General features: G+C 51.9%; 12 protein-coding genes across 12 annotated transcripts; 6 read left to right on the plus strand and 6 right to left on the minus strand.

The window, feature by feature from the left end:
- Positions 1 to 1518: 1518 nt before the first annotated feature.
- BX661DRAFT_182562 (uncharacterized protein) lies at positions 1519 to 2937 on the minus strand. The gene has a single exon (XM_051535998.1). The coding sequence runs from the start codon at positions 2696 to 2698 to the stop codon at positions 1610 to 1612; it is 1089 nt and encodes a 362-aa protein (XP_051391687.1). The 5' UTR covers positions 2699 to 2937; the 3' UTR covers positions 1519 to 1609.
- On the minus strand, positions 2938 to 5359 carry BX661DRAFT_205423 (uncharacterized protein). The gene is made up of 2 exons (XM_051538595.1): positions 4022 to 5359; positions 2938 to 3989 (listed from the first exon to the last, which is right to left on the minus strand). The coding sequence occupies exons 1-2, from the start codon at positions 5173 to 5175 to the stop codon at positions 3401 to 3403; spliced, it is 1743 nt and encodes a 580-aa protein (XP_051391688.1). The 5' UTR covers positions 5176 to 5359; the 3' UTR covers positions 2938 to 3400.
- Positions 5360 to 5489: 130 nt separating this feature from the next.
- Positions 5490 to 5825, minus strand: BX661DRAFT_198405 (uncharacterized protein; the record flags this gene model as incomplete). Its single annotated transcript, XM_051538224.1, has 1 exon — positions 5490 to 5825. The coding sequence occupies one exon, from the start codon at positions 5823 to 5825 to the stop codon at positions 5490 to 5492; it is 336 nt and encodes a 111-aa protein (XP_051391689.1).
- An 893-nt stretch (positions 5826 to 6718) lies between these two features.
- On the plus strand, positions 6719 to 7475 carry BX661DRAFT_182564 (uncharacterized protein). The gene has a single exon (XM_051535999.1). It carries the CDS (start codon positions 6832 to 6834, stop codon positions 7351 to 7353), a length of 522 nt encoding a protein of 173 aa, XP_051391690.1. The 5' UTR covers positions 6719 to 6831; the 3' UTR covers positions 7354 to 7475.
- Positions 7476 to 7665: 190 nt separating this feature from the next.
- On the plus strand, positions 7666 to 8300 carry BX661DRAFT_182566 (Lsmd1 protein). The gene is made up of 2 exons (XM_051536000.1): positions 7666 to 7832; positions 7975 to 8300. Exons 1-2 carry the CDS (start codon positions 7730 to 7732, stop codon positions 8055 to 8057), a joined length of 186 nt encoding a protein of 61 aa, XP_051391691.1. The 5' UTR covers positions 7666 to 7729; the 3' UTR covers positions 8058 to 8300.
- On the plus strand, positions 8150 to 9658 carry BX661DRAFT_18024 (uncharacterized protein). Its single transcript, XM_051535418.1, has 6 exons — positions 8150 to 8329; positions 8446 to 8526; positions 8623 to 8856; positions 9003 to 9115; positions 9247 to 9339; positions 9439 to 9658. Exons 1-6 carry the CDS (start codon positions 8242 to 8244, stop codon positions 9619 to 9621), a joined length of 792 nt encoding a protein of 263 aa, XP_051391692.1. The 5' UTR covers positions 8150 to 8241; the 3' UTR covers positions 9622 to 9658.
- Positions 9659 to 9678: 20 nt separating this feature from the next.
- Positions 9679 to 11290, minus strand: BX661DRAFT_182568 (putative SEC13-protein transport protein). The gene is given in 4 exon segments (XM_051536001.1): positions 9679 to 10689; positions 10707 to 10805; positions 10959 to 11009; positions 11206 to 11290. 4 exon segments carry the CDS (start codon positions 11206 to 11208, stop codon positions 9883 to 9885), a joined length of 960 nt encoding a protein of 319 aa, XP_051391693.1. The 5' UTR covers positions 11209 to 11290; the 3' UTR covers positions 9679 to 9882.
- An 809-nt stretch (positions 11291 to 12099) lies between these two features.
- Positions 12100 to 12729, plus strand: BX661DRAFT_182572 (uncharacterized protein). The gene is made up of 2 exons (XM_051536002.1): positions 12100 to 12325; positions 12361 to 12729. The coding sequence occupies exons 1-2, from the start codon at positions 12270 to 12272 to the stop codon at positions 12521 to 12523; spliced, it is 219 nt and encodes a 72-aa protein (XP_051391694.1). The 5' UTR covers positions 12100 to 12269; the 3' UTR covers positions 12524 to 12729.
- A 187-nt stretch (positions 12730 to 12916) lies between these two features.
- On the plus strand, positions 12917 to 16593 carry BX661DRAFT_182573 (uncharacterized protein; the record flags this gene model as incomplete). Its single annotated transcript, XM_051536003.1, is given in 7 exon segments — positions 12917 to 12925; positions 13652 to 14125; positions 14140 to 14386; positions 14600 to 14700; positions 14724 to 15299; positions 15382 to 15721; positions 15787 to 16593. 7 exon segments carry the CDS (start codon positions 12917 to 12919, stop codon positions 16503 to 16505), a joined length of 2466 nt encoding a protein of 821 aa, XP_051391695.1. The 3' UTR covers positions 16506 to 16593.
- Positions 16594 to 16844: 251 nt separating this feature from the next.
- BX661DRAFT_182577 (ribosomal L27e protein family-domain-containing protein) lies at positions 16845 to 18364 on the minus strand. The gene is made up of 2 exons (XM_051536004.1): positions 18303 to 18364; positions 16845 to 17361 (listed from the first exon to the last, which is right to left on the minus strand). The coding sequence occupies exons 1-2, from the start codon at positions 18327 to 18329 to the stop codon at positions 16978 to 16980; spliced, it is 411 nt and encodes a 136-aa protein (XP_051391696.1). The 5' UTR covers positions 18330 to 18364; the 3' UTR covers positions 16845 to 16977.
- A 1481-nt stretch (positions 18365 to 19845) lies between these two features.
- On the plus strand, positions 19846 to 21609 carry BX661DRAFT_182579 (MCM2/3/5 family-domain-containing protein). Its single transcript, XM_051536005.1, has 3 exons — positions 19846 to 20530; positions 20599 to 20684; positions 20720 to 21609. The coding sequence occupies exons 1-3, from the start codon at positions 19958 to 19960 to the stop codon at positions 21531 to 21533; spliced, it is 1473 nt and encodes a 490-aa protein (XP_051391697.1). The 5' UTR covers positions 19846 to 19957; the 3' UTR covers positions 21534 to 21609.
- Positions 21610 to 24507: 2898 nt separating this feature from the next.
- BX661DRAFT_182581 (WD40-repeat-containing domain protein) lies at positions 24508 to 25834 on the minus strand. Its single transcript, XM_051536006.1, has 2 exons — positions 25192 to 25834; positions 24508 to 25141 (listed from the first exon to the last, which is right to left on the minus strand). The coding sequence occupies exons 1-2, from the start codon at positions 25751 to 25753 to the stop codon at positions 24555 to 24557; spliced, it is 1149 nt and encodes a 382-aa protein (XP_051391698.1). The 5' UTR covers positions 25754 to 25834; the 3' UTR covers positions 24508 to 24554.
- Between the last annotated feature and the right edge of the window lie 189 nt (positions 25835 to 26023).

The raw sequence follows: 26023 nt of genomic DNA on the forward strand, positions 1-26023 counted from the left end.
TGCTTGAGCATGATCCATGATTCACCTCATATTTCTGGACCATGTACACAGAGGCTTGTGGCGTTCAATGCTGTTAACGGGTGTATATTATAAGTATCTGGAATTGTATTCTGTAAAAGCTAGGAAAAGAGAAGTCCGAGAACTAATCAATCTTGTTGTTTTGCCCTTTTTATGGCTGTGAGTCTTTGTACTCACAAAGATAGAGGCAACTGATGGGCATTGCCTATAAAGGAAATCTGTGCCCAACAAATGCAATATGTCGACAGCAAACCGCCTTGAGGGCGACAGTGAAACAGAACAGCACAACCTCACAATTGAGCAGATGACTCGCACTTATGTGGATTACCAGCAGAAGAACTGAGACAAGCTACTATCATCGATCGAATTTGCAATTGACTTGGGGAAACAATCTACAACTAAGTATTCGCCCATGCATTCTGTCTTTGGTCACGAGCCAAGCACGCCAAACATATTTGTCAATTGGTAGTCCACTCTACAGTCACAGCCATTGAACCAATTCATGGGGCAGCAGAATCAGATCATTCATCAGCTGCAGGATAATCTGGCCACAGCACAGGATCCCATGGCTGCTCAAGTCAATCAATCTTGCCACAACATTATATTCGAGGAAAGCGAGCTGGTCTTGATCAGCGCAGCTCATTTAAACACTGACTTCTAGTTCCGACGCCCATATGACAAGTTTAATGCCTGTTGGCTTGGCCTATACAATGTTATCAAGCGGCTCTCCAATGTAACATATCAGCTTGATCTCCCTCCAAGTATTTGAGCACACACAGTTTTCCACACTTCGAATTTCAAACTCTACAATTCTAGTTCTGCTGACATTCCATGCCCTGGCTCCATGGATGACACAAATAATTCATACGAGCTTGAAGACAATATTAGCTGATAAGGATCATTATGGACAATGCTGATACCTTGTAAGATTGTCCGGATATCCCGTTGTTGAGTCAACATGGGTCTATAAAAAAGGCATTTATGAAGAGGCAGTGCACAGCTACATAAACGGCTCAGCAACATCTGAGAATGGAGGAGTGTTGGCTGAGTGAGTCAACAACGCTTGGCGCCTTTGTAATTATTTACAAAGGCATGAAATCACAACAATTATTGTTGTGATTCCTTCTTATTTTTTTGTTACCTTTATTTTAGTACTTAGTTAATATATTTTTCACCCAATTTCTACTAGCTTAAACATACAATCTCATTGTTGTGGGATTGCATGCACACAGTGATTTTATTATGAGAGCTTCAGCTTTTTTTCGTAGTCTCAATTTAAATATATTTAATACACTTAGCATACTCTTCTTGACATTCACCATTATTATAAACACCAACATTCCTATTTTCAATTAAAAGATAAAATAAATATTTGTTGTTCTGGCATATTCAAAATTAATATAAATTATTTATGTTATGCATATATATTGAACAGCATCTCAAAGGGTGTAGGTCTAGTCATGGTTTACACAAGTGAAATTTTGCGTACAATAATAATGATAGTTTTAGCAGATTGTACTTTTTTATAATTATGTAAATAAATAAATATAATATGACAATTATATTCGCAACAAATTCTTAAAAATTGACCCTATTTGGACGGGCAGCGGTGAACAGTTGGAGAAGTGGTAGATTTGTCTGTGGACGAAGAATTGGGTTCGTCTGTGGGCGTCACAGTTGGTGCGGCTGCTGATGGCTGAAGGTTGCTGAATGCGCGGCCCTGAGCAGATCCCTTCAAAACATCAGCACAGCCCTTAGTCTCATCCTCCTTGCATCTACCGATCAGATACAAGTCAGTTCCATTAGAGCCTCCAAACTCGAGATTGGATACAAAGTCAATAGATGTTGCATTAATATAGGCTGTAAGCTCGCCCGCAGGTGCAAACACAGCTACCTGGCCGAGTCCATTGCGCGAGACATAGAGATTTCCATCCACATCAGTGCGCATGCCATCAATGTCGGTTGCCTCAGACTGGTCGAGTTGAGCAAAGTCTACAAATGTGCGCTTGTTGGATACGTCACCCGTAGCTGCATCGAGATCAAAGGCGTGGATGACATTGGAAACAACACTCCCGCCTTTGTTGCCAGCCTCGGATAAGTAAAGTGTTTTTTCGTCGGGGCTGACTTCAATACCATTTGTGCGCATGAAGGTGCCCAGACTCCTAGCAACACCATCCTTGCCACATGTCCACAAGTCGCCATCACCAACTACTGAGTCACTGGTCCAGCGCATGCCTGACGTAAAGATGCGGCCAGTGGATGAGGCAATGGCAAGGTCATTGGGTTGGAGCATATTTTCGTCTTGGCAGAATATGTCAATCTTGTCAAAGATACCGGTAGCGTCTTGACGGCCCGTTAGTTGGACAATCTGGTGGGTAACTGCGTCTGCAATGTATGCCTCCTCAGCGCCTTTGCTGTCAATATTGAAGCGAATACCATTGACAAGGGAAGTGTCGTTGGACGACTTGAAAAATAAGGCTTGAGTTGGAGCAATCTGGCCAGCAGAAGTCCCATTGGCGTTAAAGTTCACCGCATATATGTTTCCGGCCATGTCAACACCAGCGCCTTCAATACCACCACCAAACAGGGAGTCGGCTGCACCCAGGAATGGTACGGCCTGAAGTCTGTTGGCAGCAAAGGCGGTGGATGCAATGGCTGAGAAGACAATGGATAGTTTCATGGCGAAGCAGATGAAGTTTTAAAAGGTTAGGTTGTGATAATGAGTGAAAGACGCGAGGTTGTGAAAATAATACAATTAAAAGGTTAAAGGTGCCACGCATTAAGAAGGAACAAACAATTGTATTTGAGTGGAAGCAGGTAGCCTTGGCCATTTATATAATTGGGTCAAGGTGTGCGATTCCCGCATGTGCAAGCAGAGATTTGCTGTATATAAATATTTTTTCAAGGAAAATATTTGTGAATTTATTTATAGAGATACAAAGCGTCTTTCCGCCTTATTGAATTTTTTTAGAAAGACAGCGATATCCTACAAAGGGCCATTTAAAGGCGCGCCAAGAAAGGCAGGCAGACAGGCAGCCTGAAAAGAAAGGTTGATGGGTGCGCATGCACGCACGCACATGTGGTGGCCATTGTGGAGTGGAAATGGAAGGTTCGAAGGGATAAACATGTTTGGCTTTGTAACACTGGGTTGGGGCGTGGGTAGCAGAGTTAATGCGGTGCATCGTGATGCAACTTGTACTGGGGGTGGTGCCAGCACGAGGGTTGCTTGTATTTTGGTTTGGCGCCCTGCGACGCGTCGAGTTGCATTGCGTTGCATTGCACGGCAAAGGCAAAGGCCAAGGCCGAGGCCGAGACCGAGACCGAGACCGTGGGTTCTGAGATGCATGATTGCGTAGGTGTTACGAAAGTATGCATGTGTTTTTTAGTAGGTGATGGAATATTGGTACAAAGAGAGATATGCGGCGGCATATGCGGACATATAAACAAGTGTTGTGGGTAGGCGAGGCAGTGCTTGCCAGCCGGTGCTCAGTCGGTGCTCCACACCATCATCTTGCACTTGGGGAACTGGGTCTCGATGAGAGACTTTGCGTGACGGGTAATCATGCGGCCGCAGAGCACGTGCAGGTGGGTAAGGCGCGCCAGATGCTCGGCGCAGACCGAGTCGTACTCCATATCGAGATTCAGCAGGTTGAAGCACTTTGAGCGCACGCCGTTGCGCAGCGCCTGCGACGTAAACACGCGCGCACCGCTGGCGTTTCGGCGGGGCTGGGGCTGCTCTCCAGATACACACGGGCTGCCAGGTGCCGTCGAGGGCGGCGAAATGTCGGCGACTGGGCGCAGGAGCGGCTGTGTACGCGGCTGCGCCTGCTGCCGCGGCACTGCGTTTGAGGGCAGCGATGGGATGCTGGCCCAGATGTCGCTGATCGACGGCAGGCTCAGCAGCAGTGCGTTGGAGCTGGCCGTGGCGGCTGATCTGGCTGCGGCTGATCTGGCTGCGGCTGGCCCTGGCCCTGGCCCTGGCCCTGGCCCTGGCCTGGCCCCAGCCCCAGCCCCAGCCCCAGCGTCGGTCGCGTTGTGCATGACCACAAGCTCCCGCAGGTAGCCAAGGTTGCCCAGGATGGCGCTCAGGCCGTCATCAGTGATGCCGTGGCAGCCAAAGAGCCGCAGTGACACAAGGCGTGGGCAGTTGCGGCCGATGGCAATCAGGATGTCATCGTTGACAAGCGAGTCCTGGCGCGGTGACGTGTGCGGGATGGCGGCCTTGAGCTTGAGGTCGCGCAGGTACGGCCAACGCGTGGCGACGTTGAACAGGCTTTGGTACGAGTCTGTGGTAACCATGACGTTATACAGGTCCAGGGCCGCCAGCCGCGGCAGTAGCCGGGGCGTCAGCTGCGCAATGCTGAGGCGTGTGAGCCGCGAGCAGTCCGACAGAATCAGCTCGCGCAGGTCCCCGCCACGCGCGCGAACCAGCGCCAGAAGCGCGTCGTCCGATATGCTGGAGCCGCTGGCGTCAAGCCGCAGCAGGTTGGGCGCGTTGCAAAGGAGTGCCAGCGCGCGGTCGGTGATGTCGCCGCGGCCATACAGCGCGCGCAACGAGTGGCGGTTGGCGGCGACCACGCAGCATAGCGCAGCGGCCGATGACATATCGTTGCGGCCCAGAGAGAACCAGCGCACATGCTGCAGCCGCACCTGCTGCGCAAGTGGCCCGCCAGCCTCGTCACCGCCGCCAGCAAGCAGGGCCGCCGGACACTCGCTCAGGTCGAGCGCCACCAGCCCTGGCAGCGCACGCAGCAGCAGCTCGCACGCAAGTGCACCGAACCGCAGCTCGCTGTTGGTCAGCGCCGACCGCGCGCCGTCCATATGGATTTTTATGCGGCGCACTCGCGCGCCCGAGCCGTGCACCGCGGCCACAGCATCGCGGATGCGCTGCTCGTACATCGGCGCCGACAGGAAGCCGTCGACAAAGCCGACATCGATGGTCAGGCCGCGGATTGCCCCGGCAAGGCCCTTGCGCCGGTAGTGTGCCAGCCGCAGCGCCAGCCGCATGATGTGGCAGTCGACGTGGCGCACGGACTGGACTGCCGTCAGAGCGTACCACGCCCGGTTGACGGTTTGGCACGCCGCAATCTCCCTGGGCGTGAGGTACTGCAGGGCATGTTCGATGATAGTGGCGGCAGCGGGGCTGTAGCCGTCCATGGAAAACAGAGTTGGTGGAGTGGTAAAAAAGAAGACGGGAAATATCGATAGCAATAGCAATATCAAGCGAGAGCGCCAGCAGTTGGCCGAGTAAAAAGAAAGCAGAAAACGGTGCAATGAATGAAGACTGCAGAGGCAGAGGCAGAGGCAGAGGCAGAGCGTAGCAGCAAGTGGGCGGGAGGCGAATATTTATATTGCGTGGGAAAGGTCAAAACATTTTTGGGTCGAGATTTCATGGTGAAAGGGAAAAAGCAAATTGGGGAGTTTAGCAGCACAATAACAAAAAACAAGAAAGCCTGGAGCACGGCCATTTATTAGCCAACCGAGGCCTGGGCCTGCACGCCCTGCCATTGGCTGGGAATAGAGGCGATTTGCAGCGATTTGCACAGGTGCAGGGGGCTGGCCAACCCTGGTGGGTCATGTGCTGCCCCAGCTGTGCTTTTATGCTCGTGCGCACAAGTGCCAGCGGCGGCATGCACACCTATCTTGCCGGCGCTGCTCTGTTTTGCTGTTTTGCGCTGCGCTGCTCTGCCCGCGGCAGCATATGCCGCTCTCGCTGGGGCGCAGACAATGCCAATGAATGACAATGGGCTTGTGCACTTGCGACAAGGGCCACCTGGAGCCGCGCACTCCCTTTGCGCCGCTTGCATGCATACACGCATAAATTGATTTTCAAATACAAAAGTAAAGCCTGCGCCGGACAAAACACATTCTGCAAAATACGAGAACTGGAAAATCTCCGCTACCTTGCTGTTAGCAGCCAAGCACACCCAACACATCAGATTGCTTGGTGAGCAGCAAAGCTGTCTGCTTCTTTCTGAGAGAAAGGGAGAATCTAGAATTAAACCGCCAGCTATTTAGAGGGCTGGCTCGCTCGGCTCGCCTTGTTTTTTGTCCGCTCGAGCTGCTTCACATGGGTTTATAAACCAACTCGAATGATCCTTAGGATACCAGCAGGCCATGATGTCATTCATGGTGTTCCATCTCTCATGTACTCTCGGCGCCAACATGCATTTATTGGGGGTTTTAAGATTCCGCATGTTGTTCGATGCAGAAAGAAAAGCATTGCCGCATGCCATGTGGTGCACACATACATGCTTACCGCATTTCCATTTGTCATCATTGTCCCCAAGAGTTATGTACCAAGTTGCGCTGCGCTGCATATGGTGCTCAGGCATGTAGGCTTGAGGGATATTTATTGGGCATACGTGAGAAACGCGTAGGCTGGGCTGGGTGGGCGTGAGTGGACAGTTCGCCGAGCTGCCGTGTCCCGTTGCCAACTGACAATTCGATTGATCTTGGATCCGCTCCGAGCTGATCTGATCTGATCCGATGCGCTTTGCGTTTGTTATTTGTTATTTGTTATTTGTTTGCATGGCTTCTTGGCTGCGTCACATACATTATGCAAAGTGAATCGAATCGAATCGAGTTGACCAAGAACACCCTTTAGTTGGCGCCAGTTGAAATCCAGGCCACGCCCAATTATAAAGAAATGAAAAGCCTCCACATTTTGACGCTCCTATTTTATACTCTCTCACCATTCTTCTCATACATTTTGTATTCTGCTCAATCGATTCACCCTTATTGATCCTACGGCGCACACCCGCCACATTGTAAGACTATCCTGTACACACACATTCCACCTCCCAAAAGATAATGGCGCTTTCAGTTGTGGAAACTTATAACCAAGCATTCTCGATCGTAGCCATGCTGTTCGCCGCACTAATATCCCCGCTGCACTCGATTCTGATCGGCACGACGTCCACGCGCGCATCCAAAATGCCCCAAGACCTGACTGTCGCCGAGAAGAAAAACGAGCTACGCATGCTACATAAGCGCGCACGCCAGCTGGACAAGAAATTGTCGATCGGATGGGGCAAGCCCACCGAGTTCACGCTGTTGGCCATGCTTCCCATCGTGGGTGACTACATGTCGACAACCCTGGCCATCGACTATCTTCGCCGGATGCACACGACGTTTGTTTTGTCTGACGAGATCGAAAAGAAAATGCTTCGCAATGTCGTCGTTAATTTTGTCATATCCATCATCCCTCTGGTCGGCTGGCTTATACGCCGCATATACAGCGTCAACAAACGCAACTACAAGATCTTGGATAAGTACATTATGTCGATGCCATCGAAGAACGACACTACTGTCAGATCCAAAGGGCGCAGTTAATCGGGCTTTGCAATCGGTATTACATGTGCCAACCCATACCGCGACGCATGATCACTGTGTTTGCCAAAATTAAACTTTTCCATGCTCGGGCCCAGCCTGTGTTCTAGCTGCAAACTTGCTGGGCATAATTCATTTTTACTATTATTTCTATTTAGACTTTGCTCACTTTTCAATCTATACCCGCTCAAAAAATCAGAGCACATACTTGGTTTATACAATGTCGGCAACCGCCAAAAACAGCACCACCGATGGCCCTAACATAGCACTGGGCGGGGCGCACCATCAACAGCAGCAGCAGCAACAGCAGCAGCAACAATCGCCACCGCAATGTGAGCTGTCGAATAAGGAAAGGCTGCGGTCCTACTTAAACCACAGAATGCGAGTCACATGCGGCGACGGAAGGCAGTTCGCCGGGTTTTTCCGATGCGTTGACAGCACCAAAAACATCATTCTTGCCGACACCACTGAAACTAGAAAAGGTAAATGCCACAGCGCCAAGTCAACGTCAAAGTTACAATTGAACTATTGTTCACAGGCCTGAATAGGCATAGACCCGCTGTCATTCAATTTACTAAAATTATTTTTCCAAGGTATGAATGGCAAATTTTGCAAATTAATTAGGCTCGCAGCGTCATGTAGGCATGATCATGATTCCGGGAGATCATATCCGGCAAGTGCTGGTTGAAAATCTGGAGGTAATATAATTGAGCTGCAGAATTCCGCAAGGCCGAGCTAAGCCGAGCCAAGTCTAATCAGGTCAAGCGCCGGCTTGTCGAGGAGCCGCTTGTATCAAAGTTCCATCGCCCACACTGGTCCATTTTTGTTTCCCTTATAAACTTTTAATCACTTTTGACCACTTAATTTTCATTCAAAAAGCCCCCAACTTTAATGGCAATGGCCGAGTGCGCGCTCAAGTGCAATAACATCAAGTGCAGGCAGTCGCTGGCACGCGCCGAGAGCGCATGCATTACAAAATGTTCGCGTAAGAAGAAAATTGATCTTGCAAATAATATTTAGTGTTTAGACTGGCACGCAAATGTCTTTGAAATTGCAACTTGCCTAAAATAATTACAAGTTTTTATGATATTATAGATATATTTTGCATGCGGTGTGCCACTGGCGGGTTCCGCTCATCGCCCCTATGCCCTGCCTGCCAAACAGAAATGACTCATCGTAAGTACAATCCCAGCATGAGAAATACCAGTTTTCAATGGCAAATACAATATTCAACACTTTTAGCCATTAAAATGTTTATAATCTGTAGGTCAGATGTGATGACAGTGTCACTGGCAGTCACCGAAAACTACAAATCGCTGATTCTCGCAGGGCTGCCTCCACTGGTAATCATGGATATCTGTAGCCGCGCTTTGTCATTCTGGTCCTACCAAGCTGCACAGGAGCTGGCCTTCCAGCAGGCAGATGCTGAGGCTCAAAGAGACAAAATACAGCTGGTCGAGTCCCGCGCTGCAACTTCCATCGCTGAGGCTCGCGAGAAAATAAAAGGTACGCACATGTGCTTGCAGCACACACTACACAATGCAAATATTTATGACAAGCAAGTTTTGCGTGTTTTGCACTGTGCAAATATTGCTAACATATATATATATATTGTGCGCGCCGCTTATTAATAAAAATGACATTGATTGTAGTTGTCGAGTCAAAGTTGAATTCTGCGCAGTGTGCTCTCAACGCTGAGCGCCAGGAACGCTCTATCGCCGAGGACACAATTGAAGAGAAGAATCGGCAGCTACGAGGAATTAAGGCAAGTTTAATTTTGTAAAAAAAAGTTAGTTCACATTAGGTGATCGTGTCTGTCGTGCTTGCAAGCATGTGTATATATTAACTAATAATATTAGCCCATGCTCTTGAAGCGGGAAATTATATTTTATGTAGCTGGCATACAACAACTTGCGCCAAAACCATGCACTAGCGCAGATGAGCAACCGAGCGGATATAGCGCCAGACCGAGCATCAGTCTTCCCACGAGTAAGTGGCACAAGTGCCAGGTTTGTTTGACTTTGAACATGCCGTCGGCCAATTTCATTTATTACAAACAGTCTGATTCAATATTATGCGGTTTTATAGATGTGCAACGAGCGTTACAGCGCTGTTGCGGGGCCTTTCAGCGAGAACGGTCAGGTCGGTACCAGCAATTCGGGACACCATGCCACAATAAACCCGTTTTGGCGCGCCAAGGGGCCTCGTGCCTTTTCAGCAACGCAGACTCCAAATAGGGGCACAAACAGCTGGGAGCATCAATTTTGTTAATTTGGGGCTTTGCCTCACACGTGTACATATTTTACGATGCGTGTAAGCAATTTTGTGCGTCAATATGCTTTGTCAAAACTTAAAAATAATGAATAAAGCTATTCAAGAATAAATTGATAATCATGCGAAAGAAAAATATAAAGAGAGAGAGAGAAACATGGAGGAGTAACGACAGACCCAGAAATATGAGTATTCAACAAACATCCTACTTTTGAACTGGGCGTAGAGACTCAGGAACAAAAATGTCTGCCAAAAAGAGGCTCAGGCCCTCTGTCCGTTCTCATTAATCTCGCTGATGCGCTCCCATTCGCCCTTCAGGTTCTCCTTCCACAGTGTAATCTTGTTGTCGCCGCAAGAAACCGCCAGAACGTTGCCCGACATGGACCAGCTGACGCGCCAAACAACGTCAGGAAAGGGTGTTGAAGAAAGCTGAATGCGGTTCCACTCTGCGGGCGTGTTCTGGCTAGCTGGGCTCTTCGTGAGTAACGCGTCCTGTGTCCAGATATACACGTTCTTGTCCTGCGAGCAAGACGCGAGATACGTGCGCGGAAGCCCAATGTTTGGCGCGTATGCGATGTCCCTGACCCAGTCACCATGGCCCTCAAGGGTCTTGATGACATCATATGCCTTTTTGTCCTCGGAGTATGCCCAGATCTTAATGTTGTTGTCGCATCCGCCCGAGGCAAACTGCTTGACAAGGCTAGCCTTTTGGGTGGCGCCGGGCTGGGCAAACGCGCCGGCAGCAATGACAGGCGCCCAGCTAACAGCATTGACACCCGTGGTATGCGCGCTGCGAATCATCTGCGCGTCCCAGACGCCCTCTTCTGTGAAAGTAAGCAACGAGATCTTTCCGTCTGACGAGCCGCATAGCAGAACGGGACCCAACTCGTGGGGAGCCCAGGCAATCGCGTTGACTGAGGCCTGGTGCTTCTCGTGCTTCTTGATAACTGTAAATCCGATTCCGGGCGTCTCCTTCCATATAAGAACAGTGCCGTCATACGAGCAGGAGGCGAGGACGCTGCCAAACTTTGGGTGGGCCCAAGAGACTTGCCAGACAGGGCCAGAGTGCTCTTGAGCGTTTCGACAAGCTTTTGCTGCTTGCCGTTGATTTCGAAAAGATGGATTGTGCCATCTGATGAGCACGTCGCCAGGCGCTTCCCGTAGTAGTCCAGCTGGGCGTCATGCTAAGCAAAATAACAAAAAATCAGCGGGCAAACTTTGTCAGCCGTCGAAATTGAAATGAATATGTGGACATAAACGGCGCACCAGATATAAGCACACACAGGCATACATATATATATTTGCGACTAGAGCCAGCCATCAACTTTGCAACTTACAATCATGTCCTCGTGCTGCGTGTCGAACTGAAGCGTCTCGTCGTTGCTGGTCTACATGAATAGGAAACAAAATTCAGACCCTGATTAGCTTTGGTAACTAGATAATTGAGTCCATTGCTCCTACAGCCAAAGTGGTCCTGCTCAAAAGGGCCGCGCTAGCAGGGTTGGATTTGTGCTGACCAGGCGCTTCGAGATGGAATCAAACGCACGACGCCCTTTAATTGAGAATTCCTTCGTTCCACCTTACCATCTTTATAAATGAAAGAGTTTAAAGTTTACGAAATAGTTAAATTGAAAAGGAGACAGCAGAAAAGAGCTGAAAGCAATTCACTTTTATTTTTAATGTGCGCTTGCAATGAAAGTGAACACGAAAATGGCAAACAAATTGCCAAAGTGACACTTATTCAGCCAATCGCTGTTGATCATGGCTACTGTTCTGCACACATGCTGAGAGGGGTGTCGTTTTGGGCAGTACCAGAAGTGCAGCAGCGCAATTGCCAAGAGTTCCCTCCAGTTTGTAGACCACAGTCATGCTCTGCGACCGGTACACGGCTTGCTGTGGGCCAATAATCCAGCGACTTTTCCGTTAGCTCAGCCATTTCCACGGTTAAAATTGGCGGTGTGCACTCACCAGACCTCTTTAACACTTGAACACCCCTTTTTTCTTACCATTTTTGAACACATGCGTCGAAAGACCTGAGAGTAGATGGATGGCAGAGGCAACAGAGACATTTGGTACTTGCACTCACAAACAGGGCTGGCTGGCTCTCATTGGATATTGTAGTGATCAGCCGATTTAATCATATAAATCAATCAATCAATCATAGTAGAACCACTTCTGCTCGATCTCTTTGCTTGCTAGGCGGGGGGAAAGCACAAATTAGCAGCGCAAAATAGCAGCATTGCAAGTGTGGGGTAGAGTCACACCTTGTAAAAATTTAGCATTTAATATAGCGTGGAGTTAAAATGAACCCAAGCTTTTAAAAAAGGATATGTGTTTTAAACGGTAGGAAGCAGTAACAATTAATACAGCTTTAATCAGCCCTCGACAACCGCGATTTCTCAGGCTGCGCGCGCTTGGTGCGCATGTTTCTGCAGACGCTCAGGGCAAACGTCGCTTTCTCTATCTGGCCATCCATGACAATAATAGAGAATGTATATGTATTGTAATGGTCTCAGGGGCAGCCTTTATCTCTACGATATCTGTTTTGCATCTAATTGAGGATTATCATTTGTTTGCCACAAAAAAAGTACTGCGATTTTGGCAGATACAAAAGTTACCACATTCCAGACAACTCGTTGCAAATAGGCATGCGTTTGTGCATTTGGCTATCTGCCATACTGGTCGGTTCTGGGTGCAATGCTGCGTGCTTGGGGTGCGCGAGCGGATACCCACGGATAGGCTTCAACTTCACAAACTCACAATAGACATGGCACCTGGTTTCTTAAGACCAGACGGCCAGGGCGTATCGCATAATCCGCATGGCATACGCGCTCGCAAGATGGGAGACCCGCCTGTATTCACTGCAACCCTGCGGCCATTGATGCGCCCGACACCGATTTGACAAGCTTTATGTGTTGGCATGCCCAGGTAAACAATTTCTTTTTAATTCGCGCATCTGGAAAACCAACGGAGATAGCCGTCCATTAAAGCCGTTTGTAGCATACACAGGACATACATCTGCACATTTTTCATTTCTTATGATTCAATATCCAATTTTGACATTGTTTTCATGTATTTTCTTTTTACAGACCCGTAAACAAGTTGACAATGTAATTTTCAACACTGTTGGAGTAATCCAATTTTTATGGAGTAAAATTTTGTTTATGTTTGATCAAATAACATTATAAACAATATGGGTAATATAACAATCAAAAACAAAAAACAAAAAATGTTTACCAAAGCCAAAACAAAAATAAATAAAGCCCGTTTGATCGTTTACAGGAATGAGGAAACGATGAGAATGGTGAGTGATGGGTGAGACAAAAAAGCAAGTGAAAATTTTTTGTTTTTTGTTGTTTTTTTCCTCTCTTTTTTCTCGTCCAAATCAATACTTTTTTATTTTAATTGAAAAGCACTACTAGATTCAACTATTGTAAGCGTCGTCTCTAATTCCAAGTGTTTTATTTTCAATAGCATGGAATTTGTTACATATCTTTTTATATAAAGAATCGTAACATTTAAAGCGTGGATTTCTATTTTTTTGCCATCCCGCTTTGGCCCTTCCTTCCCCACTCATTTTTTACAATATCAACAAACAAACGCATTTTACGTTTGAAATAAAGGTGGTTTTCCATTCTGCTGCGGTTGAGCGGAGGAAAGCCTTTGCCATCAAAATTTGTTAGCTATAAGCAAGGGCCGCCCCCTCCCCCTATATCCCAAAAAGATCAAAGCAATGACTGTTATCTATACTTTGAGTTCAAAGCAAGCAAAATATGGCAGCTGTCGAATTGGGGTCGCACTACATCTTTAGAACACAAGCACAAGCACAAGCACAGGCATAACCAAAGAAAAACAAAAACCAAGCAAGTTTGGCTTGACTCGGCCTTGTCTTTTATTTTATTATCTTGGTCGAATTACTCAATCTTGCTTTGCTTTTTTGTCAATTTTCCTCTGCGTGCACCTTTTTAGACGGGTATAAAGTCTAGAGACAAATGTCATACCGGAGCACTGATCGATACCACCATAACAGGGACACCGAAGATGCCGGTATCCTTCCTATGAGCGACAAAACGCCACCTCTCGTCGTGGCAGTAATGAGCGGAGATCTCGCTCTCCAACGCGCACGGGCTACAACTCCCGCAACTCGAGGAGCTTTAGCCGCTCTGAAGATAGGGACTGTGGTCATTATGCGTCTCGCCAACCAAGCTTTGAATATCATGGCCGCAATCAAGCAGCCAACTACAGAGGCCGTGAAAGAGACGCAGACTTTAGCATCCGTAATGAGGACACCAGCCTTTCCTTTAGGAATAATAGATCGTACTCATATGGACGAGGTCACGACGACGAAGTAGATGATTATCCTGTGGGCTACGATCACAGCTTCCGTGGTCGTGGCGGCCGAGGCGGTGCTAGAGGCTGGATCAGAGGGGGTCGAGGGGGCACTCGTGGACTTGCCATTGTTGGTAGGGGCCGTGGGCGTGGCAATAGCCGAGGCCTGGCTATTGTCGGCAGGGGGAGAGGCCGTGGCCGCGCAATATGTACTCCCGAAGCAGGAGCGGAAGCAGGGGATCCGGCGCAAATGAGACGTGGTCATCCGCCTACCCAAATGATTTGAATTATGATAACGACGCCGATTATGATGATGCAGCTTCTGAAGCTCGGGAGAGCAGTGTATGGCGCACTGATTCCAGACACAGCAGGGATGACAGCAGGGCTGGCTCGATAGACAGGCGCTCATCACTTGGCCTAGATCACCACAGAAAAGGTAAAAAACGCACATATATAAGCACGAACAGACCTGCTGTTGTATTCGATTTTCATTGCCAATGTCTTGTTTGCATTGCCTGTCAGAATTTGCGCGTTAAGAATTAATCGCTCAATTCGTGATTATTTTAGTTTATGCCTAGTCTAAGTGTATTGTCCATCCATGTGTTGCTTAAACCGTTTATTTTCTTTGCAAATGTTTTTGGAAATATAGACACATCGCACTCTACCGCTGGCTACCGTGAGATCAACAACTACAGAGAGGCAACCGATAGCAATAGCATTAAGATCAGCAGCAGCCGCCATAGAGGTGGCGTGGCCCACACATTTTGTCGCAGCCAGCATTGGCCTCGGCGCAGCCGCAGGAGTACCAGCCTCCTGCCATGGACGAGTCATGCACCTCAACTCTAGTTTCAAAATTCGGTCGATTTAAGGGCGTTATTCCGTTTGCTCAAATGGATGATTGTGTCAGACGGACGCTATTTCTGCGCGCACCGCATGATTCTCCAGTGAGCGCTTCGGATCTCCGTGATTGGTTTTCAGCATTTGGAGAGATTGCGGACGTGCTGTGCCTCATCAACCGGACCGGCATTGGGTACGTCATGTTTTATGATTCGCGATGCGCCCAGCAGGCGCTCAAGCAGGCTGGCGAGCAGATTATAATCAACGGGGCTAGCATTGATGTACAATCTTCAAGGCCCCGCCCTGATGCACTGGGCCGCGCCCCCCAGAAGACAGATTACCAAGGGACTGTTCTTTTCTCTCTTGTGGGCAGCCAAGCTGGGATTAAGGAATCTGACAGGGCTATTTTTGAGAAGATCGGCGACATTTGCGCCTTTTATCCTTACCAAAACGATCCCAGCCAGTGGGTTGTAGAGTACTTTGACTGCCGGGCGGCATTCGAGGCAGGGCGCGTATGCAATGGCATTTCGTTGCATCGGGCACTTTACAATCAACTTTCTTTGGGATGGATCAGCAGCTAATGCATGCGAAAAGCCAAAGGCGCCTCCACCGCCTGGCCCTAGAAATGGGCACCGCGCGCCAAGCGCGGACAACCTTAGAGCTCGCAAGGATATGCAACATCACAGCGCTGCTTGGAAAATGTTGCTTGGAGATATGGGGCAACAACAGCAGAATCAGGAGAATCAGGAGAAACCGTTCGATAGGCTGCACAATAGGTCATTGGAACCTACACAGGCTGGGGTGGTCACCGCCAGTTCCATTTCTGCGCTCTCTACACTGTCGCTGGCTTCTCCCGCGATGAAAAAGCGCGCTACAGCCGCTCGGTGGATAGGAGAGCTGGATGATGACAATATGGACAAGTATGTGGATTCTGGTGACAATGAGGGCCCTGCAAATCACGAAAGCAGCACTATTGCAGTCCCAGCTGTTGCACTGGAGCCATAACCGCCAGCAAATCATCAGGTGCGAGCGGTGGCTCATTAGACATAATGACGCGGCTGGCATTGGACCCGAGCTTGATCCAAAAGGCACAAGCAGCGAAGGAGCTTTTGCAGCAGCACCAGTATTTGCTTGGGCTCGGCATGGATACACCTGCCGACAAAAACAGACAACTAGTGCCACCCAACCTCGCAACAACATTGGAAAATTCCATGCAAGTAGCCGGCAATGGCAGCTTTAATAGCACTGCAGATTTAGCATTTTCGACCGAGCCGGCACACGGGTTCGCTCGCAATGACAGCAGAGAGACTGTGGTTGGCGATAACGAAGTCAGCGCTTTGGTGCCCACCGCAGCTGCAGTGTCTGTCGATGTGCATGCTCTCAATGCCGCCGCGGCGAGTGCATCGGCAGCAGTGGCAGCAGCAGCAGCAGAATCAGCAGCAGTAAATATGAATAGTTTGCTGTCATTAGCTGTAGTAGAGGGTTTTCACTCGCCTGTCACGGCTGTGCAGCAGGACCAGCATTGGCAGCAAAGTCAGATGCAATTGCCAAAGTCTCAAGCACCATTCGCAAATGTTGAGACCAATAGCAACGCGGATGATATCAACCGGTTGCTCGGGATCCTTGCACAGGTGCAAAAATCATCGTCAGCACCATCATCAGGATCAGTACCAGCGCCGGTTACAGCGCCAGCAGCAGTGACAGATGTAAAAAAGTAACTGTTGATCTGTAATCCAACACGGCGGGTGGGTATTTCCACTATTTTTCGTTACGTATTAGATAATATATATTAAACATTGAAACATACAATGTTACACGTGCACGCTTGCGCTGCCTGTTGCATTTTTAAACCAGTGGAAGCAAGCGCCAGACAGTGCTCCAGTAGGACATTTGCTTTACTAGTTTTCAGGGCGAGTGGCCCAGTTGGGTACTTTTCTGCCGCTCGCCTCTGGCTCAACTAGCATGTGACATGACGCAATGTAGCAATACGCCCAGCGCATGGGATCAGTCAGTAAAAGTAAACAGTGCGGACGATATTTTTCATGTTAGCAATACATTTCTCGCTTTTTATATTTAAGCACATATTTTTACGCAAGCATGCGCGCAGCTGCGGTTGAGTGGATGGAAGCAGGTATTGGTGTCGAATTCTTCACAGAAAATATAATATATTTGCAAGAATGGGTCATTGGCTTAGAAGCGGAGCTTGGTGAAGAACCACTTGTTCTTGCCGGCGGTGTAGCGCTTCTGGAGGCTGGCGCGGACGGCCTTCTTGGCGGCAATGCGCTGGGTGGGCTCCTGGAAGGTCTCAGCAGACAGAGCACCCTTGATATCCTCGAGCTCAAGAGTGTAGCGAGTGGGCATGAGGTGGGAGAAGTTGATAACCTTGATGAAGGGCTTGACGTGGGAGCGGGCAGCAACCTTCTTCTTGTTCATGGACTTGGTGACCTTCAGAGGGTAGGTCTCAATGCCAGCAACAACAGCGTGGGGGTAGGGACGCTCCTTGGTGCCCTCATCAAAGCTCTTGACAATGACAGCCTTCTTACCGGCGTAACGACCCTGAAGGACGATGACAACCTATTCTCAAAAGAAAAAAGAAGAAAACGCTGTGAAATTAGCACTGGTGGTGGATTCTGTATGTGCAGTTTCGGATGCTAAGGAAAATATATGAACACGCGCAATCCAAGTTCAAATTGACACACCGGCGCCGAATTGGTGCTTGCCAATAAAGAAAAAAGCAACAATACGGTTTCCTTGTTCTCTCAAAAAACACACGCACGCGCAATACAATAATCGCGTGTGAGCAATGTTCCAAGCCAGACATCATAATCGGGTTCAATCCCCTCCCATGGGTGTGTCTGCCTGTGTATGTGCGCGTGTGTGCGTTTGTTTTCGCAAGCAAAGCAAAGCCAATCCTAGCCTAGCCAAGTGTGTAAATAGTCCAGTCCAGCCCAGTAAGGTCAAGTCGTTCGCTCAGTCAATCAATAGCGTAGTCAGCCAGTGGGAAATGCAAGTGCTCGTCTTATCAAAGCGCAAATGTTTATCACAACCAAACTTTGTCTGTGCAATGCACAGCATGCCTGTGCATTGTACAGACAAAGTCAGTTTGCTAATCCCAGATAGATTGTTCAGATCAAAATCTGAAGTGGGGCTTCCCAAACGGCCAACCGTGTTCCCATGCTGCAAGGTCCAAGTATTGTAGTACTTCTGAAAACCACAAAAAGCAAAAGAGCAAGTCTCGGAATCCAACGATCTGGAATTGACATAAATTCAAAATTCAACGTGGTGAATCCCGCAATTAAAGCAAAATTGTGAATTCAAATTCTGTGTCCATTTTGCCAATTCCAAATTTTGTCCCTGTAACGCGCTAGACCTGCAAGCAACTGACTGATTTAATGACTACTGAAATATCCACTGGACAAGCCGGTCAATCGATGCGTATCCAACATGGTGGGTTCCAAAATTGGCGCATCCATCGTGGCAAGCGCATCCATTCTCTAGTTTTCGCAAGTACGTACTTTGCCTCCGCGCAGAAACTTAGCCATTATAAAATTCGTAGGAAAAAAAATCGAATTCTTTTAGGGGAGAAAGGATGTAACAGAGGGAGGTGGGCAATGGGCAGCAGTCAAAACAGACAGAGGTGTACAATAGAAAGGAAATTCGGCGGCGACGGATTCGCTTAACTATATGCAAGCTGTGAATAAGTTGTGATCACGATCAACGGATTAATATTGTTTACTTTAAGTGTTGCTTTGAGCAAGCCACCGCGCACAGCAAAAAAAACAGCAAAAGAAAATGATCAATTGGCAGCGTTCATTGAGTGTACGCGCACAACTTATACTGTCCTGTCCACTTGCCTGCTTGTCGGCTGAGCTACCTTCCTTTCTAACTTTGTTGTTTTTGTTCTGTTCTGTTTTTTTTTCGCTTTTTTGCTTTTTCGATTCTTTGCTCCTGCTTGGCGATTCAATTTATTCGCCGAGGCTTTCTCTTACTTTATCAAACTATTGTTCGTCTGCGTGGCCAGCACAAGTCGCACTACCTACAACTTTCCACATTCATACACACAGCATGGACTTTGTGTCTCGCAGGCGGCCGCCACAATGGGCGCGAGTCAGTTCACAGTGCCTGACACCAGCCTGGCCGAGGACCTGTTCTTAGAGCGGCAGCGGCACTGGCGCGAGTACCTCGAGCGCGAAAACCGCGTGAACAGTGACGTTGAGGAGCTGCAGCGCATGGTAGCTGGCGGTGCGCTTGGCAGCGGTGGTGACGCCGAGACTGCGCGGCTGGTGATATCGGTGGACCACGTGCGCGAGTTTGACACGGCGCTGGCGGCAGCGCTGGTTGCAGAGCCGGGCGAGCTGATCCCAGCGCTGGAAGCGGCAGCCACTGAGGCGCTGCACGCATTGGCCGCGCGGCCGGCATTGATGCAGGCGGCGTGCGCGTGGCAGCGGGATTCCGCGGCGCGTTCGGCGCGCACCACCTGACACCGCGCGGACTGCGGGCGGCGCTGCTGGGGCAGCTGGTGTGTGTCGAGGGGATTGTGACGCGTTGCTCGCTGGTGCGGCCCAAAGTTGTGCGGTCGGTGCACTATGCCGAGGTCACAAAGACATTCTATGCCAAGACGTACGTTGACGCGACCACCAGCATGGGCGGCGCCGGGCCGCAAGGCGCCATGTCATCGGCGTACCCAACAGCCGATGACAAGGGCAACGCGCTAACGACCGAGTTCGGGTTCAGCCGCTACGCCGATCACCAGACGGTCAACATCCAGGAGATGCCTGAGCGCGCGCCCCCCGGCCAGCTGCCGCGCGGTGTTGACGTGCTGCTCGATGGCGACCTGGTCGATGCCGTCAAGCCTGGTGACCGCGTGGCGCTGGTCGGCGTGTACCGCGCGCTGGGCGGGCGCGCGACGACGGCAGCGTCAGCTATCTTTCGCACGGTGCTGGTGGCCAACGCTGTGCGTGTCTTTGGCGCCGGGTCACTGGCGGCCGGCGGAGGGTCGGCGCGCGAGGTCAACGCGCGCGCGGCGGCTGGCGGCGTTCCAGGCGCGCTGGCGCTGACGGATGGCGACATCCGCAACATCCGCACGGTGGCCAAGCGCGGTGACGCATACGAGCTGCTGGCGCAGTCGCTGGCGCCCAGCATCTGCGGCCACGCCGAGATCAAGCGTGCCATGCTGCTTCAGCTACTGGGTGGCTGCGAGAAGAACTTAGACAACGGCACGCACATCCGCGGCGACATTAACGTGTTGATGGTCGGCGACCCGTCGACCGCCAAGTCGCAGGTGCTGCGCTACGTGCTGCGCATCGCGCCGCTGGCCATTGCCACAACCGGCCGCGGCTCTTCGGGTGTCGGGCTGACGGCCGCCGTCGTGTCGGACAAGGACACGGGCGAGCGGCGGCTGGAGGCCGGCGCCATGGTGCTGGCCGATCGCGGCGTCGTGTGCATCGACGAGTTCGATAAGATGACCGACATGGACCGCGTGGCCATCCATGAGGTCATGGAGCAGCAGACCGTGACCGTGGCCAAGGCCGGCATCCACACGACGCTCAACGCACGCTGCTCGGTGCTGGCCGCCGCCAACCCGGTCTACGGCCGCTACGACCCCAAACGGCCGCCGCACCATAACATCGCACTGCCCGACTCGCTGCTGAGTCGATTCGACCTGCTGTTCATCGTCACCGACTCGATGGACGAGGCGCGCGACCGCATGATTTCGGCGCACGTGCTGCGCATGCACCGCTACGTGCCGCCGGGCACTGATGCTGGCCAGCCCGAGCCGATTTGCTGGACCAGGGCCTGGGCACGGCGCAGCTGCTGGCCGACGCCGGTGCCGATGCCGATGGCGACTCGGGCGCACGGGCTGCGCGAGCCTGCGCGGTGTTCGAGCCGTACAATGAGTATCTGCACGCCGGCGTAGCCGCGGCCGCTGCAGCCGCCACCGCACGCGCAGCCGCCGCGGCGAGCTGTCGCCAGCCAACGTTGGCAGTGATGCGGCCGTGGCGCCCAAACGCGAGGTGCTGTCGACTGAGTTTCTGCGGCGCTTCCTATACTTTGCCAAGAACATGGTGCGGCCAGTGCTGGGCGACGCTGCCGCCGACGACCTGGCTGCGGCATACGCCGAGCTGCGTGCGCAGGCCAGTGGCCAGGCCGCCGGTGCCAATGCTGTGCTGACCACTGCGCCCGTCACGGCGCGCACACTTGAGACGCTGATACGCCTGGCCACGGCGCACGCCAAGCTGCGCCTGTCGCCCACGGTTGATGCGCAGGACGCCGACGTCGCCAAGGCGCTGCTGCGCTTTGCGCTGTTCAAGGAGCAGGCAGCCAAGCCGCCACAGGCCGCCGCCGTCGCCAGCAAGCAGTCGAAGCGCGCGCGCGTGCTCGCTGGGGCGCCCGAGTCGCAACCGCAATCGTCGCAGAGCGCACCCGCCGCCGCCGACATGGACTGGCAGGACGACGGCATGGATGTTGATCAGGACCAGGGCCAGAACCCGGACCAGGAGCCTGCCAGCGCCGCGCCCCTATCCGTAGATCGCACGCGCCTGTTCCGCTTCCAGCTCAGCCGTGCCATCGCTGACCGTCGCCTTGACGAGTCCGAGTCGCCGTGGGCCTTTCCCAACACCATTTTGCCTGCGGTCAACGCTGGTATCAGCCAGCCGTTTTCTGCTGCCGAGGCCGAGCTGGCCCTGCTCGACATGGAGCGCGAAAATCGCTTGATGTTCCGCGATGGTGTCGTGATCATGATGTAGCACGGTGCTGTTTCTATTCGCTTCAACGCGCTTTCAATTCTTTCCTTTTTTGTTTCCTCTCCTAAAATTCGTGCTTAATTTAATTTTTTATTTACACATTCCACCCATTCGCCCCTTGTTTGACTCTTCATTCTCTACGACAATGCCCGGCGGTGCGGACTCGAATTCGCTGGAGCCTGGCTCTGAAGTCGAGGTTAAAGCCCAAGTCGAAGCCAAACGCGACCACGAAGACGACAATGACAACGACAACGACGACGACTTTAATCATGAGAGCGACCACGACCTCGAACTCGACCTGGGCCCTGACTTTGACATAGACCTCACTGACCTCGCGCACATCGAGCACGCCTATAACCTGCTCGAGCTTGAGGAGACGCGCATCGATGCCGAAATCGCAGACGCCATTGAGCCTGCCGAGGCTATCGACCACCGGTTTTCTGCGCTAGCCGCCCTGCAGGATCCGCTGCACGCCGTAGCTGACAGCCTGGCGCCCGTCCAGGCTGTCATCGAACCACAGCTGCCAATGCCGGTGCAATCAGCGCTCGCGTGCGCCTTCTTGACCGCGAACTCGCCTCTCTCACGCACGCCCTCCGCCTAGTAGACGAAACAACGCTTCTCAAGCAGCGCCTCGCCGAGCTTCTCACCGCAATGGCTGCCAAGGACATTGATGTCGCTGCCGCCCTCATCCACAGGTATATAACCACCGACGCTGCCGCCCTCACCAACCCTTTTGCGCGCTTTGCGGATCCCGATCCTGCCGGTGTCATTGCAGCGGCCAAGGATGACCTTGTTGACCGCATCGTGTTCATGTTCGACACTGCTGTAGATGCTGGCAACACAAAGGACATTGCCCGCTGCTTCCGCCTGTTCCCGCTGCTTGGCGACGACTTGCGTGGGCTGGACAAGTATTCCGACTTTCTCTGCGTGACGCTCGCCGACAAGGCCCGTATTTCCCAGGGCGATGTCCCAGCCGCCAATCTCTACGCGCTGCGCATCACCCGACTCTTTGAGATTGCTGCCGTCATCATCGACAACAACTTCCCCCTCGTCGAGACACACTACGGGCCCGGCCGCATGCTGCGCGTCATCCAGCGCCTCCACATCGAGACAGCCAAGCGCGCCGCCATGATTTTGGACTTTTTTGACGACGAGCGGCACATTGAGCGCCGCCTGGGCCAGATTGCCCACGCCAACCCCAGGGCCAAACCCGATGACCGCGCCCAGCCCGTGTCGGACCAAGACTTCAATGACATCACAAACATTCTGGCAGAGATCGTGCTTGTCGCGCGCCAGATCGCCACTTTCAACCGATTTATGGAGTCGCGCGCCGCTCCCGAGCTGCGTGTCCTCTCTGTTGCGGCTGAGCAGCTCGTGGGCGACAGGGCCGAGCGCTCGAGCATATTTACCATGCCTACTGCGCCCACTGACCAGCTGCCCCTCGTCGAGCGCTTCTCGCTTTCAGCCGCCCAGGCCGCCAGGCTCGCTCCGGTCACGATGCAGAAATCACCAGCTGTATTTGACAAATCAACTGGTCTTGTCGCCAACACGCCGCTTTCGGTGCGTCTCGAGTGGCTAACCGACACTTACATCGTCTTCGAGTCTTTCTTTGTCTCCCGCTCAGCTGCCAAGGCCATGTCGCTGGACGACATAGACTCACTGCCCGGATGGGAGTCGCCCATCACTGACTCGACTGATGCCATGTCTGCGCCCAGGCTCAGCAAACTGGCTACTGGCAGGCCGAACTATGCCTCGTCTCCAGGTGCCACCAGTGCCAAAAAATCACCGTGGTCAAGGACCACCCAGTCTGCTGCCACTGCGTCTCTGGCCCACATATCTCACACATCCTCCTGTGTCGAGGACATGTTCTTTGTTATTAAGACTGCACTTGAGCATGCTGTTGCCATGCAGCAGCCGCCTGCAGTAGAGACCATCTGCCAGCTTGCAATCAACGTCATGAACTCCGTTTTCCTTGCCGCAATAGAGCCGCGCGCCATGGCCAAATGGAATAGTATTGCTCTACCTGGGTCCCTGGCTGCCTCCAGGGTTTCCGCTTCTGCTGTCTCCGCCGCTGCCGCTGGCACTACCGCCACACCAAACATCAACCCGCAGTCAGCCTCACAGCGCAGCATCCTGGCCTCGCTCAACAACCTGGATCTAGCGATCTCGTACTTACAAAAGACCACAGACTCCCTCCGCGCCCGCGTCGACTCCGAGTGGCAGCGCATTCCGCAAAAGGACCACACGGAGCGCGCCCTCAAGGCCCTCGACACTGTCGCTGCCTTTTCAGCGAAATTCACACACGCGAAGCAGCGCTCGCTCGAACAGCTCACCGCCCATCTCATCAAGCCCTGGGTGCGTTCAATACTTCAGCAGTCCTACCGTGACATAAAGTACGTCTTGACTGACGAGGAGTTTAACGACGTCCAAAACGACAACCTCTTCCAGAAGCGCTTTACGATGAAGTTTACCCACCTTTCGCACCAGCTTAAGTACCGCCTGACGACGGCTAACTACACTGCTATCCTGGCAATGGCTACCACATCGCTGGCCACCGACTGGGAGCGCGCCATCCGCCAGTCTAAATTCAACATTCTTGGTGGAATTATGTTTGAGAAGGACGTGCGTGAGCTCCAGCGCTACCTGGAACACGAGTCTGCTGGGCTTTTGCGCCAAAAGTTTGCGCGTCTTGTACAAATGGCTGATGTCCTGGCCGCTGAGGATGCCGCCGAAGCCCAGCATATTCTCGATACGCTGCCAGTCACATCAACAGCAACAACTACAATGACATCATCATCGCTGACAACGGGGCGGCAGGGACTGGGTCCATATCAAAGACCGAGGGTGCCGAAGCTAACAGCCCCTCAGCCGCCCTCAGCAAATCGGAGGCCAAGGCGCTATTGGCAAACCGCATTGATATTTGGAAAAGACGTTTCGGCACTTACAACATAACATGATATAATACGCCAAGGTTGCGACTTTAATACAATTTTTAGGTCGTAACTTAAATAAATAAACACTTTTTTAGTTGTTAGGACCATCGCTGTCATCGTCGGACCACGCATCAGCCCGTGCCTCCATCTGGGCATCGCTCAAAGCTTCATTTGCTGGTGGGCACCATACAATGATCTCGCTGTCAGCGCCGCTGGTGTACAGCTCCAGGTGGCCAACCCTCCACGCCGTGCAAGTGGTAGGGGCAAAGTGGCCATCAAGCAGCGCTACTTGTTGGCCGCTGCTAATGTCGACCATGGCAACGGTGGTGTTGCCGTTTGGAATAAACATCACCTCGCTCCCAGCCGTGGTCCCATCGACTGCAGATGTCATTGATGCGCCAATGGGCCCTGGAGACAAAAAGGCAGAGCTGCCGATTCCTGTTTCTATGCTGATATGGCAGTCGACCAACGGTTCGATTGGAAAGTTTGTGACCGACCATACTTGCACCCGATGATCTGACCTGGCACTGACAACGCGACACCCATCCTCTGTAAACAAGACGCTGCTAATTGCGGCCCTCTTTGACGGGTTGGTCGACAAACTGTTGCCAGCGTCAAGACTGTAGAGCTGCGAGTCTGCCCGCCGGATGTCCCACAGCTTGAGGCACCCGTCATTGCCTCCGTGGCCAGCGTATAGGGGTCTGTGGGGGACCAGGCAAGCGCAGCACAGCCCTGCGCGTGCGCCGAGACGGTCTGTGCAAATGCGCCCGTCGCTAGATCGCACAGGCGGATGTACGGCGACTCATCGGCAGCGGCAATCAACGAATGGGAGCCGGTCGCCGACATCCGGTGGCTGTTGACACGAGAGCCCAGGTCGAACTGGCATGCCTCAGTCAGCTCGACAGCGTCCCAAATGCGCACAGTATGGTCAAATGATGCTGTGGAAAACATGCCTGTGTCGGCAGCGTACCACTCGATGCTCGATATCAGCCGCGTGTGACCCGATTCAGCCGGAATATGATGCGCGGGTTCGATCTGGCTAGCACACGTGTCAGTCTTCTGCGTCGCTTCGAGATCAAACAGCTGGATTGACGTGTCGGCGCCAGCCGAAAGCAAAAACCGATGCTCGACTTTGTCGATGGCCATACAGTGCACCGGGGCGGTGTGTGCCCGCGACACTCGCTTGGTCTCCGCCAGTGCGACGGACCGCAGCACTTTAGTCGACACGGCGCGCTGCATTGCCGCGGCAGACACGACGCCGCTTGCTCGGTTGCGCACGATGCCGCTCATGCGATTTGCTGGTTGTCAGTAATTGCCAATAATGACTGGATGAGCAATATAGATGTAGGAAAGCGTGGGGTTTCAGCAAACAATGCAATGGTGGTCCAACGACATCTCCCAGCGTACGACATCCTTGAAACGCCGCTGGCATCAGCCGCAGCCTGTGCGTATGGGGGCATGTGACGTGAGCGCCCCCTTTTTTCACCTTGACTTGTGCTTGCCGAAAATTTCGGTCGCTCAAGCTGAGCGACTCGAGCTCCGTGGCATGTGAATGGTAAT

This window comes from Kickxella alabastrina (assembly GCF_025024165.1).
Source record: "Kickxella alabastrina strain RSA 675 chromosome Unknown BX661scaffold_11, whole genome shotgun sequence".
NCBI classification, from domain to species: domain Eukaryota; kingdom Fungi; phylum Kickxellomycota; class Kickxellomycetes; order Kickxellales; family Kickxellaceae; genus Kickxella; species Kickxella alabastrina.

What these genes read in the sequence shown, in the direction of transcription:
- BX661DRAFT_182562 (XM_051535998.1), bottom strand. Translation starts at nt 2,698, where the DNA reads ATGAAACTATCCATTGTCTTCTCAGCCATTGCATCCACCGCCTTTGCT.
- BX661DRAFT_205423 (XM_051538595.1), bottom strand. Translation starts at nt 5,175, where the DNA reads ATGGACGGCTACAGCCCCGCTGCCGCCACTATCATCGAACATGCCCTG. An exon ending in GCTGGGGCTGGGGCTGGGGC is followed by an intron (nt 3,990 to 4,021) that starts TGGGGCCAGGCC and finishes GGCCAGGGCCAG; the next exon opens with GGCCAGGGCCAGCCGCAGCC.
- BX661DRAFT_182564 (XM_051535999.1), top strand. Translation starts at nt 6,832, where the DNA reads ATGGCGCTTTCAGTTGTGGAAACTTATAACCAAGCATTCTCGATCGTA.
- BX661DRAFT_182566 (XM_051536000.1), top strand. Translation starts at nt 7,730, where the DNA reads ATGCGAGTCACATGCGGCGACGGAAGGCAGTTCGCCGGGTTTTTCCGA. An exon ending in CACCACTGAAACTAGAAAAG is followed by an intron (nt 7,833 to 7,974) that starts GTAAATGCCACA and finishes CAAATTAATTAG; the next exon opens with GCTCGCAGCGTCATGTAGGC.
- BX661DRAFT_18024 (XM_051535418.1), top strand. Translation starts at nt 8,242, where the DNA reads ATGGCAATGGCCGAGTGCGCGCTCAAGTGCAATAACATCAAGTGCAGG. An exon ending in GGCAGCTACGAGGAATTAAG is followed by an intron (nt 9,116 to 9,246) that starts GCAAGTTTAATT and finishes TATTTTATGTAG; the next exon opens with CTGGCATACAACAACTTGCG. An exon ending in GAGCATCAGTCTTCCCACGA is followed by an intron (nt 9,340 to 9,438) that starts GTAAGTGGCACA and finishes GCGGTTTTATAG; the next exon opens with ATGTGCAACGAGCGTTACAG.
- BX661DRAFT_182568 (XM_051536001.1), bottom strand. An exon ending in CGCAGCACGAGGACATGATT is followed by an intron (nt 10,806 to 10,958) that starts GTAAGTTGCAAA and finishes TATTTTGCTTAG; the next exon opens with CATGACGCCCAGCTGGACTA.
- BX661DRAFT_182572 (XM_051536002.1), top strand. Translation starts at nt 12,270, where the DNA reads ATGCGTTTGTGCATTTGGCTATCTGCCATACTGGTCGGTTCTGGGTGC. An exon ending in GGTTCTGGGTGCAATGCTGC is followed by an intron (nt 12,326 to 12,360) that starts GTGCTTGGGGTG and finishes ACCCACGGATAG; the next exon opens with GCTTCAACTTCACAAACTCA.
- BX661DRAFT_182577 (XM_051536004.1), bottom strand. Translation starts at nt 18,329, where the DNA reads ATGGCTAAGTTTCTGCGCGGAGGCAAA. An exon ending in AGTTTCTGCGCGGAGGCAAA is followed by an intron (nt 17,362 to 18,302) that starts GTACGTACTTGC and finishes TTTTGAGAATAG; the next exon opens with GTTGTCATCGTCCTTCAGGG.
- BX661DRAFT_182579 (XM_051536005.1), top strand. Translation starts at nt 19,958, where the DNA reads ATGCTGCTTCAGCTACTGGGTGGCTGCGAGAAGAACTTAGACAACGGC. An exon ending in TGCTGCGCATGCACCGCTAC is followed by an intron (nt 20,531 to 20,598) that starts GTGCCGCCGGGC and finishes GGCACGGCGCAG; the next exon opens with CTGCTGGCCGACGCCGGTGC. An exon ending in GTGTTCGAGCCGTACAATGA is followed by an intron (nt 20,685 to 20,719) that starts GTATCTGCACGC and finishes CGGCCGCTGCAG; the next exon opens with CCGCCACCGCACGCGCAGCC.
- BX661DRAFT_182581 (XM_051536006.1), bottom strand. Translation starts at nt 25,753, where the DNA reads ATGAGCGGCATCGTGCGCAACCGAGCAAGCGGCGTCGTGTCTGCCGCG. An exon ending in CTCGGCGCACGCGCAGGGCT is followed by an intron (nt 25,142 to 25,191) that starts GTGCTGCGCTTG and finishes CTGGCCACGGAG; the next exon opens with GCAATGACGGGTGCCTCAAG.